Raw genomic sequence first — 16,019 nt, 5'->3', positions numbered from 1 at the left:
CTGTTTGGTTGCTGTTTATGAAAACCAAATTCAAGGTGTGGCCACTTCCTGCTGAATTAAGAGACCCCGCCCCCCCATGCCATTTCAGTGTGAATGTGAGGGTCAAGCTTCTGCTAGTACCAGAGCAACTGAATGGGTCAGCAGCCCTGGTTGAGACATCAGGGAAGGCTTCCTGGAGGGACCACTTCACGGGGTCTAGGAGGTAGCCAAGCAACAGGGGGAAAGGTAAGGAGTGCAAGGCAGAAGTAACAGCATGTGCAAAGGTCCGGTGCCAGGGGGAGAAAAGTGCTAAGTAAGTGAAAAATGTGAAACCGAGTCCCCGTAAAACCATGTTCCCTTACCGAGTTTATGATTAATCTCTCTATCCAAAACTTTATTCCCTTTCTTATCCCCTCTGATCTCAATCCTGTGCTAACTGAACAGTAATCAACCAGAGTCAGATGACTAAAACTGCTGCTGTTGATAACATCGTTAATGTACTAAAATTGCTATTATTATAGATATCTCCATTCATGTGCAAACTCAGGCCGTTTCTCCAGGGCAAGATGAGCTCACAGACCCCCCAAGCCATGGACTACCTGGCCAGAGAGTCGTAAACCAGAAACATCCTGATTCCCAAAACTTTGATTAAGAAATGTAGGGACTAAAAAATTAAAAAATAAAAAATAAATAAAAATTAAAAAAAAAGAAATGTAGGGACTTCCCTGGTGGTCCAGTGGTTAAGACTTCGCCTTCCAATGCAGGGGGTGCAGGTTCCATCCCTGGTCAGGGAGCTAAGATCCCAAATGCCTTGCAGTCAAAAACCAAAACATAAAACAGAAGCAATATTGTAACAAATTCAATAAAGACTTTAAAAGTGGTCCATATTAAAAAAAAATGTCAAAAAATGATGATTAACCCCAGCTTCCTTTTTCCTCCCCTAAAAAAACCCCCACAAAACAAAACTCAAAGACCAAGTTGGGGTGGATCTGAGGTTTGTCTCCCACTCCCTTGCTTGGTGTCCTGCAATAAATCTACTCTGCTGCAAATCCAGTGTCAAGAGTCTGGCTTTCTGCATCACAGGCACAAGAGCCCTTTGCTGGGTTACAAAAGGTTGGTGTCACAGAAGCTTGAATTCCAGGACAGAGGGACCAGAGCAGAAGCGGGTCCAGATCACCAGGGGTACCAAGTTTCATCTTGTTAGAACTGAATCCCAAGAACAACACAACCCTGAAAAGGTTTAGGCAAAGGCAAAAACTTGGAGGTGATCAAAAGCTAACACATATCCCACAGTTAAGTGCTTTATATATGTTAATTAACATTTAATCCTTCTAACAATCCTATGAGGTAAGCACTATTACTACGTGCTTTTTTTTTTCCAAATGAGGAAACTGCAAGGGCGACAGCAAGGTCACAATCTGGAATCTGAACCCAAGTAGGAGGACTCCTGAATCCCTGCTCGCAACCCCTTCCCCTGCCCGTGCTGCCGGGGGTGCTCAGGATGCCGCCTTCAGGGACTGGGTGACCCTTGAGAGAGAGCAGCACCCAGAGCCCCTCAAAGCGCCTACCTCGTTGAGCCGAGGTGGCTGCGGGCCCGGCCGACCGTCCCCAGTCTGTGCCGCCCCCTGGTGGCTGGACGCGGGAAGGAGTCCGGACCGCTCGCAGCTCCGCCTCGCCATTTACCGGTCACTTCCGGAGCCGGGGCGCCCGAGGTCCGCAGCCACCTCCCGGAGGGAGGAGCTCGCGGATCCCAGGAAGTAAGACTCCTGGGCCTAGGAGGGGGCGTGGCTCCTATGATGCTGGGGCGGGGCCTGAGGGCGGGGCTTCCGCCGTGCGCTCAGGCGCTGCTGCGGCCGCCTCTTTCGGGTCTTAGGAGCCGCGGCGGCGACGGGGGCTTGGGGGAAGATGGCGGCGACCTGGTGGCGAGTCGCGCTGTACGGGAGTCGGAGGTGGCGGGGCTTCAGCACCTCAGGTGAGGGCTCTTGGAGGTCTCCGTATAGCCGAACCCTGGGGATCGAGCCAGCTCCCGCCCCCGACCTCCGTGGGGCCGGGCCGGGGCCGGCCTGACGTCCCGCTCTCTGCCCGCAGCCGCCCTGAGCCGCCGGACCGCTCCTCTGGGACCGATGCCCAACGAGGTCATCGACGTGAGCAACCTGGAGCGGCTGAAGAAGTACCGCAGCTTCGACCGCTACCGGCGCCGGGCGGAGCAGGAGGCGCGGGACCCGCACTGGTGGCGGACCTACCGGGAGCATTTCGGAGAGGAGTCGGGTGCGGGGCGACCGGAGCTGGGCGGTGACCCCGCTGCTTTGGGACTCGGGGGGGCCCCGCCGGCGTCCTCCCCGAGCTTGGGGGAGGGGGCCTGCCAGCGGTCCCGTGCGCACCGGTGGCGATTTAGTCCCACCAGGATTTTTCACACCTTTCGGTCCCCCTACTTTGGAACATTCCCTTCTCTCATTATTAGAGTTCCACCTTGGATATTTCTACACCTAAAGCCCTTTCCTGATCAGCTCCCCACGGCCCAGTTCCGGGTTAGAACGCCCCTCTCTGCTCCTACGATACTGTTCATGTAGCCTTGGCCACACCGTATCCTGACTCTTTTCGCTGCCTCCCTCCCAGTTTATGAGCTCCCTAAGGGTGGGGATCCTGCCTGTCTTGACCACCATTGGATCCTTGCGCCCGCACAGTGCTTGGCACGTAGGTGTGCAATACTTTGCTGAATTAAATTGAAAGCCCTGGGCAAGGTGACTCAGGGACCCTGCTCCTGAGAGACTGACTACACTTAAGGAGTTTGTTCTTTGGAAAGCGTTTATAAAGGCATTTTAATGATGGTTAAGGGCACACATGTGGAATCTTACTTAAACCCAAGTCAATCTCTTGGGAGTGACTTCCCTGAGGTTCAGTTCCCTCAACTATAAAATAAAAAGATTGTGTCTGTGTCACAAGATCGTTGTGAGGATTAAAGGATACAGTTAATCGGAATTCTTAGACTAATGTCACTCTTGATGTGGGCTCAGTGTCTGTTTCTTATTGTCATAGTCTAACGTAAATGGGAAAGGGTGCTGGATTGAAAGTTTTCTAGGGTCTTGCTCCTCAGAGTGTGTTCTGGGAACAGCAGCATGGGCATTACCTAGGAGCTTGTTAGGAATGCAGAGTCTCAGGCCCCACGCTAACTTGCTGATTCAGAATCTGAATTTAAACAAGTTTCCCAGGTGACTTGTGTGGTTTTGTGCATTAAGTGTGAGAAGTGCTTCTTTCCTTCTAGCTTCAGCTCTGAATTCTGCCAGGTACACAGGTGCGAGTCCATGGCCAGCTGTGAACAGGCTTGAAGGTGATCCCAACTATAACTGGGATGGCCATCCGCCTCGATTTCCCATGACCGAGACAGATGATGTAACCTGGTTTAGGGATCAGTCTCAAGTTGTATCCAATTTGCTTAGCAACTGGACCCTGTTCATGTCTGTGAAGCTGACTACACAGTATAGTTTAGTTTTGTGAATTAAAGGGTAAGCTTTAGCAGCAGAGCTTGCCCAGTGAAAGGAAAGGTATGGACAGGCAGCTTAACCAAGACCTGATCCTACTTTCTCTAACACACCTTCCCTCCCCAGATCCCAAAGACAAGATTGACATTGGGTTGCCTGCACCTAAGGTCTGCCGGACCCAACAGCTGTTGGAGCGGAAGCGGGTCCTCCAGGCACTGCGGGCCAATGTGGAGGAGGAACGGGCCGCTCGCCTCCGCACAGGTAAGCCTTCCCAGGGGAGAGGGTCCTGGGTGTGTCCCTGCCCTGACCCTGCATCCCAGCTGGCATCATTCCTTCCCAGCACGCATCCCACTGGAGGCAGTGAGGGCTGAGTGGGAGAGGACCTGTGGCCCCTACCACAAGCAGCGTCTGGCTGAACACTACGGCCTCTATCGAGACCTGTTCCACGGGGCCACCTTCGTGCCCCGAGTCCCCCTGCATGTGGCCTACGCTATAGGCGAGGACGACTTGGTGCCTGTGTACTACGGCAATGAGGTCACTCCAACTGAGGTAACTGCTGGCCTGTGCCCCTCCCCGCCCTGTGTACACAGACATATCCCACCATGGGGCCACAGACAACAACTCCTTTTTGAAGGCATTTATAGAGGCAGTTTTTATGGTGGTTAAGGACACAAGCATGGCATCTGTGTAGACTGACCTGGGGTCTTCTTGTTCTCTGTCTCCTCTTTTTGATTTCCTGATAAACAACACCGTGATACAGTAATTACAAAAAAGAGGATGTAAAGTGAAAGGAAAAGAAGCCCCATCTTGGCATACTGCTGTGACTGACCCTCTGTCTTCAGAGTGCCCTCCTAGCCCCTGGTCCTTGGCCTTCTTGTGGTTCAGATCTCGGGATAGTCAACTCTGTAGAGTTCTATAAGTCTATAAATCTCTGTTTGCCCACCTGCCTCTCAAGGGGCTGTCATGGGCATTTGTTTCAGAATGGACTCTTCTTTCTCCAAGGTTTCTCAGGCTCCTGACCTCCAGAACGAAGGTCTGTTTAGAACAGCTTGTCCATCCCTGATGGGGGTGACAGCTCCATCGTTCTTTCCCCACCAGGCTGCCCAGGCCCCGGAGGTGACCTATAAGGCAGACGAGGGCTCCATGTGGACACTGCTGCTCACCAACTTGGGTAGGTGCCTGGGGCTCACTGGGACTCCTGCCTCCTTCACCTCCCGGGAGCCAGGGCCCTGGGGAGCTGGGGGAGGGGCCAGATGGAAAGCTCCAGCCCCAGCTCCTTCCCAGGGAGGAGGTGGGAAGGGGCGGCAGTTCCCGCAGTCAGTGGGGTGTGTTTATGTGCAGATGGACACCTGCTGGAACCGGATGCCGAGTATTTGCACTGGCTGGTGTGAGTACCTGGGGTCGGGGAATGGGTCAGAAGCGTTCCAGGAGGCCCTGGCACCCTGGAAAGATCTGCACCTGCATTTCAGTCGTGGCTCCACCATGGATTAACCACCATCTCCCATCCCTGGAGGTGGCTCGTCACGTCTGCTTCCTGAGGGTGTCAGGGGCCCTGTGATCCAGTGGCTGAAGACAGGTGCAGAAGGAAAGCCGGCAGCAGTGGGCCTTGGCCTCTCCCACAGGCCTCCTGGTCTCCCTGAACTCCTTTCCTTACCTGTAAAACGAGGATGATGCCACCACGTGCCTTAGCCACCCTGAGGGGCTCTGTGACAATCAAATGGGAAAGGAGTCCATGAGAGGCCTCCGGTACCTGTGGGCTGCCTCTTGTTTTCTCGGTGGCCTTTGGTTCTGAGCACCAGGCCAAGGGGAGGAGGTCAGGCATTTTTATTCAACTGCAGTTACCAGCCTGTGTAACAGGACCCTCTGGGGAGTTGTACCTGGGGCAGGTACAGCGGCCATCCCAGTGCCAGGCTGGGCAAACACTCCCTGACAAACCTAGAGGCTTTGGGAAACCGGGAGAGAAACAGCCCAAGGTCGCATGGCTCTCCCGCGTGCACGGCTGTGGCATCCCCACAGCTCCCCAGGGCCAGTAAACGGGCTGCTTGACGTAGCTCTCATCTTGACAGTTCCTGGGGCCCTTGTCGGCCTCTGAGCCCCTACTGTTCCCTCCACAAGTTTGCAGTCCATCCGAGGGTTTACAGAGCTCTACTTCCTACTTGATTGTACAATAGAGATCATTTTAGGGTCTCTCTTCCCGGGGAGGTATATCAGTCTCTAGGGAGCACACGGGTGGGGATGTTCCTGCTGCCACCTCCCGCGAGTGGTAATTAACAGATGCTTTTTCTCCCACCAGAACCAACATCCCAGGCAACAGGGTGGCTGAAGGACAGGAGACGTGTCCCTACCTGCCCCCCTTCCCTGCCCGAGGCTCCGGCTTCCACCGCTTTGCCTTTCTGCTCTTCAAGCAGGACAAGCCAATCGACTTCTCTGGGGACACCCGGCCCTCACCCTGGTAATCTGTGCCCCTCCCCCACACACAGCTACCCCCAGCCTCAGGCCAGCTTCCCAGCAGTGGTCAGTCTTTCTCAGTTCTCTCTCGTAACTTGCGCTGTGCTAGGCAGACCCTAAGGGGCTTCTCAGCATTGCCTGTGGGGCTCTGGTGCCCCCTTCCCCACTCTCTCATGCTCCGCTCTTCCTCCAGCTACCAGCTTGCCCAGCGGACCTTCCACACTTTTGATTTCTACAAGAAACACCAAGATGCCATGACTCCAGCTGGCCTGGCCTTCTTCCAGTGCCGCTGGGATGACTCGGTCACCCACATCTTCCACCAGCTCCTGGGTAAGGGCAGAGTGGGCTGGAGGAGGGGGCGGCTGGCCTGAGCTCACAGACCTCTCCTGACTTGCCAGGAGGAGCGCCTGTCAGGAGAGGGCCACCAGCAGGCGTGCCACTCCTGGGGTGGGCTGGCTGGGTGGTGCCAGCCTGGGCAGTCCCACCTGGCAGACGCGAGAGGGGCTCAGGCCAGCAGCAGTCCACACACACGCCCCTTCACTCTTCTTGCAGACATGCGAGAGCCTGTGTTTGAGTTTATGCGGCCGCCCCCTTATCACCCTAAGCAGAAGCGCTTCCCCCACCGGCAGCCCCTGCGCTACCTGGACCGGTACAGAGACAGCCACGAACCCACCTGTGGCATCTACTGAGTGGCTGGAGTGCCACCCCCCTCAGAGAGTGGACTGGGCCTCTCAGGCCACCCTGTCAGGCTCCGCAGGCGGGAGCAATAGAGACACAGTGCCAAGGGGGGCAAGCATTGGGGTTCTCCGGCCTGCCTGAGGCAGCCCCTCTGCTGCCCTCCCAGCAGGCCCAGGGCTTGGAAGTGAAGAAGGCTGGGGAGTTGGGGGTATGAATATATTGATTTTTGCTGTAGCTGGTCTGGGTCTGTGTTCTGGGAGCAGCCAGAATGCCCCCTGGTGGGACTCTTGCTTTATGGGTGGGAAGAAGGCTGTCTCCCACCCCAGGGGGTGACCCCTCACCTCTGCTTCCTGAGGGTGTCAGAGGCCCTGCGATCCACTGGCTGAAGACGGGTGCAGAAGAAAAGCAGGCAGTGGACCCTGGCTGCTCCCACAGGCCTCTTGAAAGAAATTTGCCAGCCCTGGGCATTGGCCCCTTGCCGGCTGTTCACAGGCTCCTGGCCTCCAGATGCTTTGAATAAGAAGCCTTGTCAGGTGGGGCAAAGGCAGGTCTCAGAGATCTCTGGGCACGCCCCCTGCTCAGGACCCAGAAAGCTCCCGAGTGCTTGCTGGATGGTTAGGGTATTTCTCCTCTCTAAAGGCAGAGACTGCCTAGTAGCCAGTCAGGAGATCAATGCACCTTTTCCAGCAAGAGAAACTTCACATACTGTCACCCAGAAGACAATACGCTTGCTGCATCAAAGGGAGAGGACGCCCCGCCTCAAAATTAGGCCAGCTCCTTTGGAAAGAAAGAGTTAACCCTCCTCCAACTCACGCTGGCCCAGCACACACTGCCCCCAGGGCAGGTGGGTTAGCAGTCAGGATCCTTCCGTGCTCAGCTGCAGGGGAACCACCTCTCTAAAAAGTGAGGTTCCAGAACAGTTGGGACCTGCAGACAAGGAACTCTCCCCAGCAGAGGGCTGACACCAAGAGGGGCTTCCAAGTGCAGGTTAAGCTTGCTTTAGTTTCCATTAAAGGGGGTAGGAAGGAACCACTGTTTTTTGGTCTCTGTCTCTTGGTAACCAGAAATTTCCACCTCACTGCTTTAAAAGAACCGAAATTAGGCATAACCTAGAGAAGGGAGACACCCTAATCCGGCAAGTGCCTGAAATTCAGCTCAAGGAAAAAGTGCAGCAGGGCCCCTCGGGTCAGGAGAGAGCATTTAATGAGCACTAGCTGTGTGCCCCATGCTCATTGCCAGGCATTCCCATGTGCGGTCCTGTTCCATTTAATCGCCAAAACCCCTGGGAGGTAGATAACAACAGCCCTTGTTGTTGTTAGTAGTATTTGCATGAGATTTTCAGATTAGGGGCTCAGAAGAGGTACTGGTGGTGGCCCTCAGCCAGGAGGAGGCCAGGAGGCCCGACGGGTTTCCCAAGCCTCTTGTGTCCAGATTCCCTGCACGGGAGCTGCTGGACTGAGGATCTAGGGAAGCAGGATGGAGGTCCCAGAGAGAGCTGGACCCCAACTCCCAGTTTCGGGTGGTAAAAGGCAGGCAGGGGTGGCTCGGAGTTGATAGGGGCCGAGCACCGGAATGGGAAGCCAATCCCGCAGCCGTCGGCGCAGGGTGGAGCGAGCGCACTGGGAGTGGCGGCTGGTCGGGGCGGAAGAAGGGCTGTCAAGTTCGTCTTCCCAGGCGGGTCCTGGCTCCGCCCGCCGCACCCACACCCGGGCGCCGGCGGTCCCTTTAAGAGGCCCCGGCCTTCCGCCCGTGCGTCGGGGGCCGCCCGCCGCCGCCGCCGCCATGGCCGCGCCGTGGCTGGAGGACAGGCTGACCTGTGCCATCTGCCTGGGGCTCTACCGGGACCCGGTGACGCTGTTCTGCGGCCACAACTTCTGCAGGGCCTGTATCCAGGACTGGTTGGGCCGCAGCGAGAAGGTGTGCCCCGAGTGCCGGGAGCCCTTCCCCGACAGCGCCGAGCTGCGCCGCAACGTGGCTCTGAGCGGCGTGCTGGAGGATCTGCGCGTCCGGCCGGCGCCCGACCCCGGCCCCGGCGCGTGCTGCCCCCGGCACGGGAGGCCGCTCGAGCTTTTCTGCCGCACCGAGGGCCTCTGCGTGTGCAGCGTGTGCACCGTGCGCGAGTGTCGCCTCCACGAGCGGACGCTGCTGGACGCCGAGCGCCGAGAGCGCGAGGTGACCTTCGGGGGACCCCGCCCTGCTCTCTGCGCCCGGGCGGGGCTGGCAGCTTCAGCAGCTTCGCTTGGTCCTGTTTTTATTCTGGTTTGAAAGGAGGTGGTGGTCAGAAAACAGATGCTTGGAATAGAGATGTTAGAGCTGGTGACGGGTCCAGGGTGAAGTTACAGGGGTGAGTGGCAGAGATGGAATGAGGAGGTCAAGGAGCCCAGAGCCAGAATGTGGAGGATAATCCCTGTGGCTGCTGAAGGCACAGAGTAAGGACAGGGTGTTACTGCTTGTGGGACCAAAGACCTTGCACTAAGCATCGAAGTTTGCAGTGGAGGGCAGCAACAGGGAGAGAGGGAGGAACAGGTGGTACAGCCCGCGGCAGATGCACTGCAGGAGCTAGAATTTGGCTAGGGAAAGGGGAAGTGACGCTGGGGTGTGAGGGGCTGGATGTGTGCCCTTGGGGGAGAGTCAGGGTGAACCAGAAAAGTCTGCCCTGCCCCCTCCTACGTTCAGCATGTTTTACCGTGCCGGAGGCGGTGAGGCCTGAACAGAGGCACAAGTGTTGCACTGAGGAAGACCTGATGACTTTGACCAAGTTGTCAACTTCTCTGACCTGTGAATCGGGGATAATATCAGTCCTTCCACCAAAGTGTTGCTGGGACAAGAAGAGTCAAGACAGGCTCTTGACCCGGTACAGGGAGCTAAATCCTAGCAGATGCGGTCCTGAACTACGAGGGTATAGCATTTTGATCCTCGAGGAGACCAAACAGGTCACGTCCAAATACGGGTGCCCCCTTCCCCCTCATGTCCAAAGCTGGGCCTGAGGACTGGCCAGGCATTTGGAAGAACCCAACTCATACCTGCGGTGCACTGCCCACCTGTCAAAAAACGTCGGTGCTTTGGGTCGTCGCCCCTTCCCCTCAAGGCCGCGTAAGCTCCCATTTATTGACTGGGGGTAGTGGGGGGCTGCTCCGCCCCAGGTTGCTCGTCTTCAGCCCAAGGCCCCTGCACCACCCTGCTCCGGGTGGGGAAGGGGCCTTGTCCAGGCCTCCCTGGGACTCTGACCCAATTCTCCCGGGGCACACACCAAGGCTGATGCTCTGCGTGCTGGCCTCACCTGGGGTGGCATGAGGAGGGGATGCCCGGCATCTGCAGGTGTTTTGACTGGCTGAGGGGGGAACTTCACAGCCAATCCTGGACCCCTCTTGTTACTTGTCCCCCGGTGGGCACCACAGGCCCAGCTGAGAGCCACACTGGAGGTCACCCAGCAGCAGGCCACCCAGGCTGAGAGCCAGCTACAGGAGCTGCAGCAGCGAAGCAGCCAGATCCAGGTATGAGGCCTGTCTGCTCCACGCCCCCCACGTCCTCATGCCGTGTCCTTCGAGCAGCCACTGGCCGGTTCCTGGGACACCGGGCAGTAGGTGTAAGCTGCCTTGAAAATGCCTCCTGGCAGCAGGAAAGGAAGGGCTGAACAGGGGGAGAGATTCCAGGGACCATGGCTCCCCACATTCCCACCCCTCAGGCCAGCGGGCAGCCCAGGGACTTGGCTGCCCTTGACTTCTCCTGTGCCCACCCAGAGCTCAGCCTGCACCCTGACCTCCGTGATCTCTGGCAAGTTCAACCGCCTGATGCAGGCCCTGGAGATGCAGCGGGACTCTGCCCTGAGGAACATCGAGGTGGCCAAGACACAGGCGCTGGAACAGGCCCGGGACGAGAAACAGCGACTGCAGGGCCACCTGGAGGCCTTGTCTTGCTGTGACCACAGGATTCGCAACCTCCTGGAGCAGTTGGACGACCGGACCTTCCTCCAGGTACCAGGCCTTGGGGCGGCAGGGTGGGGACCGGGGTGCCTGCCCCTCGTGCTCCGGCTTACTGCAGCTGTCCCCGGGGCTCAGGAATCACAGCTCCTGGCGCCCCCAGGCCCGCTCGGGCCACTGACTCTCCCTCACTGGGACGAAGATCAGCAGCTGGGTGGCCTGAAGGAGTCCCTGAGCCAGCTGTGTGCCCTCCTCCTGGAAGAGGGGGGCCGCCCCGGAGCACCAGCCGAGGCTGCTGACTTTGGCTCCATGGGTAAGGCTGACCCCAGATCTCTCTCCACCCCTCTGGGCCCAGCTGTCCTTCCCACTGGGGTGGTAATGGAGTCAGGGCCCAGCCCCCCATGAGCTCCCCTCCGGATCACTCCCCTAAGACACTGCTTTGCCCCCTAGAGGCCCCAGGTCCCCCGGCACCAGTCGCGAGCCTCGTTTGTCCCCTGAGGAGGAAACTCTGGCAGAGTAAGAAGGCCCATCGCATGTGTGTGTGCACCTGTGTGAGCGTGTGCGTGTGAGTGCGCTGTGTGTACACGTGGGTCTGTGCGTGTGCACGGCACGTGCTATGACTGTTCTGTACAGGAAGTCTGTTTCCCTCCCCTCCCTGGGGCTAGCCTCGCCCCTCTGCACACCTGTTGCAGGATGCACACCTCTTACACGTGCAGCCAGTGTAGTGTTTAAGGAGATTCTGGGCACACAAATCTGGGATTGATCACAGTTCTTCCACTTACTACGAAGTTAGGTGACCTTTCTGAACCTCCGTTTTCTCATCTGTGAAACGAGGCTGATGGAAGGTTCCACTTCAGGGGTTGCATGGAGGGTCAGATGCTGAGATGATATCCACGTTAGCTCAGCTTGCAGTCGCCCCGGCAGATGTCTGGCGATCCGCCCGTGGACCTTCAGTTGCTGTCTCTCCCCTCTGGGGACAGGATGGTGGCCAGGCACAGGCACCCTTGCCCGCTCACCTTCCGTCCATCTCTGCCCAACAGATTATCGCAACCTGACCTTCGACCCCATCAGCGCCAACCGTCACTTCTACCTGTCTCAGCAGGACCGGCAGGTAAAGCACTGTCGCAAGCCCCGGGGCCCAGATGGGCCAGGCAGCTTCGAGCTCTGGCAAGTGCAGTGTGCCCAGAGCTTCCAGGCCGGGCAGCACTACTGGGAGATACGTGTGTCCAACCACTCGGTGACGCTGGGCGTTGCCTACTCAGAACTAACGAGGCGCAAGCTGGGGCCTCACACGGACAACATCGGCCGTGGGCCCAGCTCCTGGGGGCTCTGCATTCAGGAGGACAGCACCCAGGCCTGGCACAACGGGGAGGCCCGGCGCCTCCCGGGGGTATCAGGGCGGCTCCTGGGCGTGGATTTGGACCTGACCTCTGGCTGCCTCACCTTCTACAGCCTGGAGCCCGAGACCCAACACTTGTATACTTTTCATGCCATCTTCTCCCGGCCCCTGCACCCCGTTTTCTGGCTCCTCGAGGGTAGGACCCTGACCCTGTGCCATCGGCCCGAGGCCAAGCTCCCTCCAGGGCTCCAGGAAGAGGCCTCAGGGCTCAGCTGAGGAAGGCACGGGCTGGAGCTCAGGGTCAGGACCAGGTGCCACCAGGCCTGTGGGCCCAAGAACTGCCCCAGCCTCTGGCCTGGGGGCCTGAGGCCACAGCTCTAACGGGACCAGTTGGTGGCCAGAAGACCGAGTCAGGACCAGGCTGGGCCACTTGGAGAGAGAGGTGGGTGGAGCCTCCAAACTGGAGTTTACTTTTCCAGCCTCTCTGAACGGGACAGGGGCTAAAGGAAATAAAATGGGAGCCCAGTTCTAGGCACTGCCTGGACCTCAGAGGCTAGTGCAGTGCCCAGGGCTCCTGGTCCTTCAGGAGAGCGAGTGTGGTGCGGGACACACCACAGGGTGGGACAGACAAAATCATACATGCAACAGCCCCAGAGAAAAAAACGATTCCTAGAGGAAATCTTGGGAAAATTGATATTTTACCTTTTCTCTCCTCATCTTTATCTCTTTTCTTTTTGTTATTTTCCTTAACATTTCGTATAGTTTGGTCTTTTTTTCTTTTACTCTGTACATCCTTGTGATCGTATTCTATAAACAATTGTGTTTTCTGCGTGTTTTACTTAACAAGCATTTTTCACATTGTTATAAACTTTTCTCTGAATGACTACAGTATAGACAGTCATTCTAATGACAAAGACAAATTCTAATCAGAATTTGTTTACCCATTATTGGACATTCAAAACGTTTTATTTGAGGGCTCTAAAAATATGGCCGTGATGACTGTTTTTGAACAGGAAGCTTTGGCCGTATTTATTGTTACGTACGTAGGCTACATTTCCTAAAGAGGAATTGCTCAACAGAGAAACAATGAACACTTGAAGATTTTTTATTTTTATACAAAGGACCAAAATAAAGAAACCTTGAGTCAGACCAGCTAGTGCCCCTGCCCCCCCCATCCCACCAGGCAAGTTGTTGTGGCAGAGCCTCAGCTGCCGTCTTCCCCACCTTATCCCCAGCGGGGGTGTGGGGATTAAGCGCAGTCATTCGTGTAGGTGCCAGCACACTGCCAACTCCTTTTATTTTGGTTTTTGCTCTTTGGAACATGTTTCCGCGAAGATCCTTGTACATGTTTTTGCTTGTGTTTCTGGAAGTGAGGGTGCTGGGCCATAGGGGAGCAGTCGTTTTGTACTTGAAATGTTCCACTTCTTGAACTGGGTGGTGGTTCCAAGGGTGTTTGCTTTATAACTTTTCCCACTGCACACACATGTTTTATGTACTCATGTGTAAGTATCTGACAATAAAAGTTTTATTAAAGGATAACACATACTCCAAAAGTTACATAATATTTTTATATAAAGTGTACCTCCCTCCCCACATGGTAACCTGGCCTCGGCCGCTGCCACAGTCGCAGACTCCATCTTGTGGCCTCACTCCTCAGCCGTTTGGCTCTCTGTTCAAGGGCAGGGCCAGGCCTCTGATTGGTGCAGCCTGGGCAAGGAGCTTCCGGTAAGATTCCTAAGGTGGGGAGGTCCCCAAACATGGGAAGGAGGTTGTGACACTGGGCAGCCCAACAGTGTGACAGCTGGGTTAACAGCAGGAGCTGAAAGGCCGGGCAGGGCAGGATGCAGGACTGAGCTGGCCAGGTAGCCATCATCACTGGCTGTCCCGGCGCACAGATTCTAACTGTCCCTCTTGATCCCAGAGCCCCAGCACCTGACACAAGTGTCCAGCCAGCCGAGCCCATGTTCTGAAAGGGGCAGAGAAAGGAAGAACAGCCCCCTTTCTGCTTCCATGGTGGGGAGTGCCTTGGGTCATTTATTCTGTGGATTTACTTTTTTATTGGGTTGTTAGTCCTTTCCGTGTTGCCCTGTGGGAAGGTTCTATATTGTGATCATTAACCTTTGTTTACATATAACACTACTGCCATTTTTCTTTTTCTTTTTTTTTTTTTTTTGCCGTGATGCTTGTGGGATCTTAGTTCCCCAACTGGGGATTGAACCTGGGCCCCCGCAGTGCAAGCGCTGAGTCCTAACCACTGGACCACCAGGGAAGTCCCTATTTTTATAGAGTGGTATGGAGAAGTGCTTCCCAAGTAGGTCTGGAGGCAAGCATTGACAAATCTCCTGGACAGCTACTTCAGATTAAATTCGCTGGGTCCTCCTGATTCTAACAGGACTCTCTGCCTCCTCTCCAGGAAAAATGCCTTGGTGTAGAGGGAGAAAGAAGCATGGGCTTTGGGGTGTAACTTTTATAAAGAGGACACATTTGATGAGCCTAGGGGTGTTGCCAGCATCTCTGCCCCACTCCTCACGGTTTCTGGGTGTCTGTGAGGCAGAATCAGCAGGGTGGGCACAGGGACAGAAAAAGAGCAGGGGAGGGTGGGAGAGATTTTAAAAGACAGGGGCCTCTGGGCCAGTGGAGTTGGAGGGAGTTGGATTGGAGGCCAGAGAGGGGAGTGGTAAAGAGAATAAGAGGCTGCTTTTGCCCAGGCAGTAAGGGATGGAAGGGAGCAGCGTGGTGACAGTAGGAAATGTGGCTTCAAGTAACAAGGGGCTGGAAGCTAGAAGACAATGGAGCCAGGCCATTGAGACTCTGAGGGGGAAAGATTTCCATTTAGAATTCCATACACGGGACTTCCCTGATGGTCCAGTGGTTGAGAATCTGCCTTCCAATGCAGGGGACACGGGTTCAATCCCTTGTCGGGGAACTAAGATCCCACATGCCACGGGGCAACTAAGCCCGCGCACCACAACTGCTGAGCCCACATGCTCTGGAGCCCGCGCACCACAACCAAAGATCCCGCGTGCCACAAGAAAGACCCGATGCAGCCATAAATAAATAAATAAATATTAGAATTCCACACGCAGCCAAACTGTCAATCATGGGCAAAGCCTGAACCAAGACATTTGCAGACACTTCCGCATCCATTCCCAGGAAGCCCCCAGAGCACCCACTTTTCAAAAATGAAAGAAATCAGTGAAGGGAAAGGGAGACCTGGGATCCAAGCAACGGGGAGCTCAACACTAAGGAGAAGCGATAAAGAATCAAAATTTCCAGAAATACGAGCACAGACATTCACGTATTCAAGGCTTATAAGCACGTGCTTTAGAGACGAGGAGGTAAGTGCTGGAAGAGACGGTTAAGAGTTGAACCTGGTTGTCCACGGGAGCAAGAATCTGGAGGAGGTAGGACATGGGACTGCCAGTTTTTGTTATAAGCCTGATTAAATTGTTTAGTTTTTAGATACTCCTAAATATAGTACTTTGAAATAAACAAGTGTTTTAAAGCACGTCAGTAGCATAAAGAAGACGTGCTACTGTGGGACATGTCTTGGATCCCATTTCCATTTTTTTTCAGAGATGCAAGCAAAGCTACGCGTGGCTTGCTAAGTACTATCATTTGCTCAACTGCTTTTGCTTGTTTGTTTTTGTTTCTGTTTGACTGTTTTGTTGTTTTTTTTTTTTTTGGTAAGCAGTACTGCAGCCAGACAAGGTCATTTATGATATGAGGTTTAGGATTACTTTCAGGTTGCACCTTCTGGGTTTAAATTCCACCTCCTCCACAGGACTAGTTATGTGACCTCTGGCAAGATATGTAACCTATTGGAATTCTATTTCCCCTCCTTCGTGACAGTCCTGGCAAGGGCAGAGTGAGATGCAGGCATGAGCAGAGTGTCAGTTGCCCTTTCCCCTTAAGAGCCAAGTCATTTCAAGAATAATGAATATATTGGGCAACTTAAAGCTACCGTAATGGAAATGAAGTGTCAAAATGCAGCCACCCTGGCAAATCACATCTCCAAGCTTTCCTGAGGGAGCACATCTTCCTGAACAGGCTGTGGGGTGGGGAGCAGAGGGCTGGCTGGGCCTCATCCCTGAGCACCCCCAAACCTGAGTGGCACCCTTCTTTCCCCTCCAGAGCCAGGCGGGTCTGTGGTCTCAGCAAGCCCAGGCATCCTCG

The 16,019-nt window shown here is 55.4% G+C and overlaps 2 protein-coding genes across 3 annotated transcripts; both read left to right on the top strand.

Moving 5' to 3' along the window:
* The first annotated feature begins 1,792 nt into the window (after positions 1 to 1,792).
* On the top strand, positions 1,793 to 6,818 carry MRPL38 (mitochondrial ribosomal protein L38). Its single transcript, XM_004275489.3, has 9 exons — positions 1,793 to 1,951; positions 2,068 to 2,247; positions 3,585 to 3,719; positions 3,799 to 4,007; positions 4,557 to 4,629; positions 4,800 to 4,845; positions 5,752 to 5,910; positions 6,100 to 6,236; positions 6,459 to 6,818. Exons 1-9 carry the CDS (start codon positions 1,885 to 1,887, stop codon positions 6,593 to 6,595), a joined length of 1,143 nt encoding a protein of 380 aa, XP_004275537.1. The 5' UTR covers positions 1,793 to 1,884; the 3' UTR covers positions 6,596 to 6,818.
* A 152-nt stretch (positions 6,819 to 6,970) lies between these two features.
* TRIM65 (tripartite motif containing 65) lies at positions 6,971 to 13,388 on the top strand. 2 transcript variants are annotated; one of them, XM_004275709.4, is made up of 6 exons: positions 6,971 to 8,756; positions 9,983 to 10,078; positions 10,325 to 10,558; positions 10,643 to 10,817; positions 10,955 to 11,020; positions 11,545 to 13,388. In XM_004275709.4, exons 1-6 carry the CDS (start codon positions 8,157 to 8,159, stop codon positions 12,117 to 12,119), a joined length of 1,746 nt encoding a protein of 581 aa, XP_004275757.3. In that variant the 5' UTR covers positions 6,971 to 8,156; the 3' UTR covers positions 12,120 to 13,388. The 2 variants fall into 2 exon arrangements, with proteins under 2 accessions (XP_004275757.3, XP_012390552.3); XM_012535098.3 differs by lacking the exon at positions 10,955 to 11,020.
* Positions 13,389 to 16,019: the final 2,631 nt, after the last annotated feature.

Source organism: Orcinus orca, chromosome 19 (assembly GCF_937001465.1).
Source record: "Orcinus orca chromosome 19, mOrcOrc1.1, whole genome shotgun sequence".
Taxonomy (NCBI): Eukaryota; Metazoa; Chordata; class Mammalia; order Artiodactyla; family Delphinidae; genus Orcinus; species Orcinus orca.
The sequence above is the reverse complement of the archived record's forward strand: the minus strand, read 5'-3'. Positions and strand labels throughout refer to the sequence as shown.

What these genes read in the sequence shown, in the direction of transcription:
- MRPL38 (XM_004275489.3), top strand. Translation starts at nt 1,885, where the DNA reads ATGGCGGCGACCTGGTGGCGAGTCGCGCTGTACGGGAGTCGGAGGTGG. An exon ending in GCGGGGCTTCAGCACCTCAG is followed by an intron (nt 1,952 to 2,067) that starts GTGAGGGCTCTT and finishes CTCTGCCCGCAG; the next exon opens with CCGCCCTGAGCCGCCGGACC. An exon ending in GCATTTCGGAGAGGAGTCGG is followed by an intron (nt 2,248 to 3,584) that starts GTGCGGGGCGAC and finishes TTCCCTCCCCAG; the next exon opens with ATCCCAAAGACAAGATTGAC.
- TRIM65 (XM_004275709.4), top strand. Translation starts at nt 8,157, where the DNA reads ATGGGAAGCCAATCCCGCAGCCGTCGGCGCAGGGTGGAGCGAGCGCAC. An exon ending in ACGACCGGACCTTCCTCCAG is followed by an intron (nt 10,559 to 10,642) that starts GTACCAGGCCTT and finishes CCCGGGGCTCAG; the next exon opens with GAATCACAGCTCCTGGCGCC. An exon ending in GAGGAGGAAACTCTGGCAGA is followed by an intron (nt 11,021 to 11,544) that starts GTAAGAAGGCCC and finishes TCTGCCCAACAG; the next exon opens with ATTATCGCAACCTGACCTTC.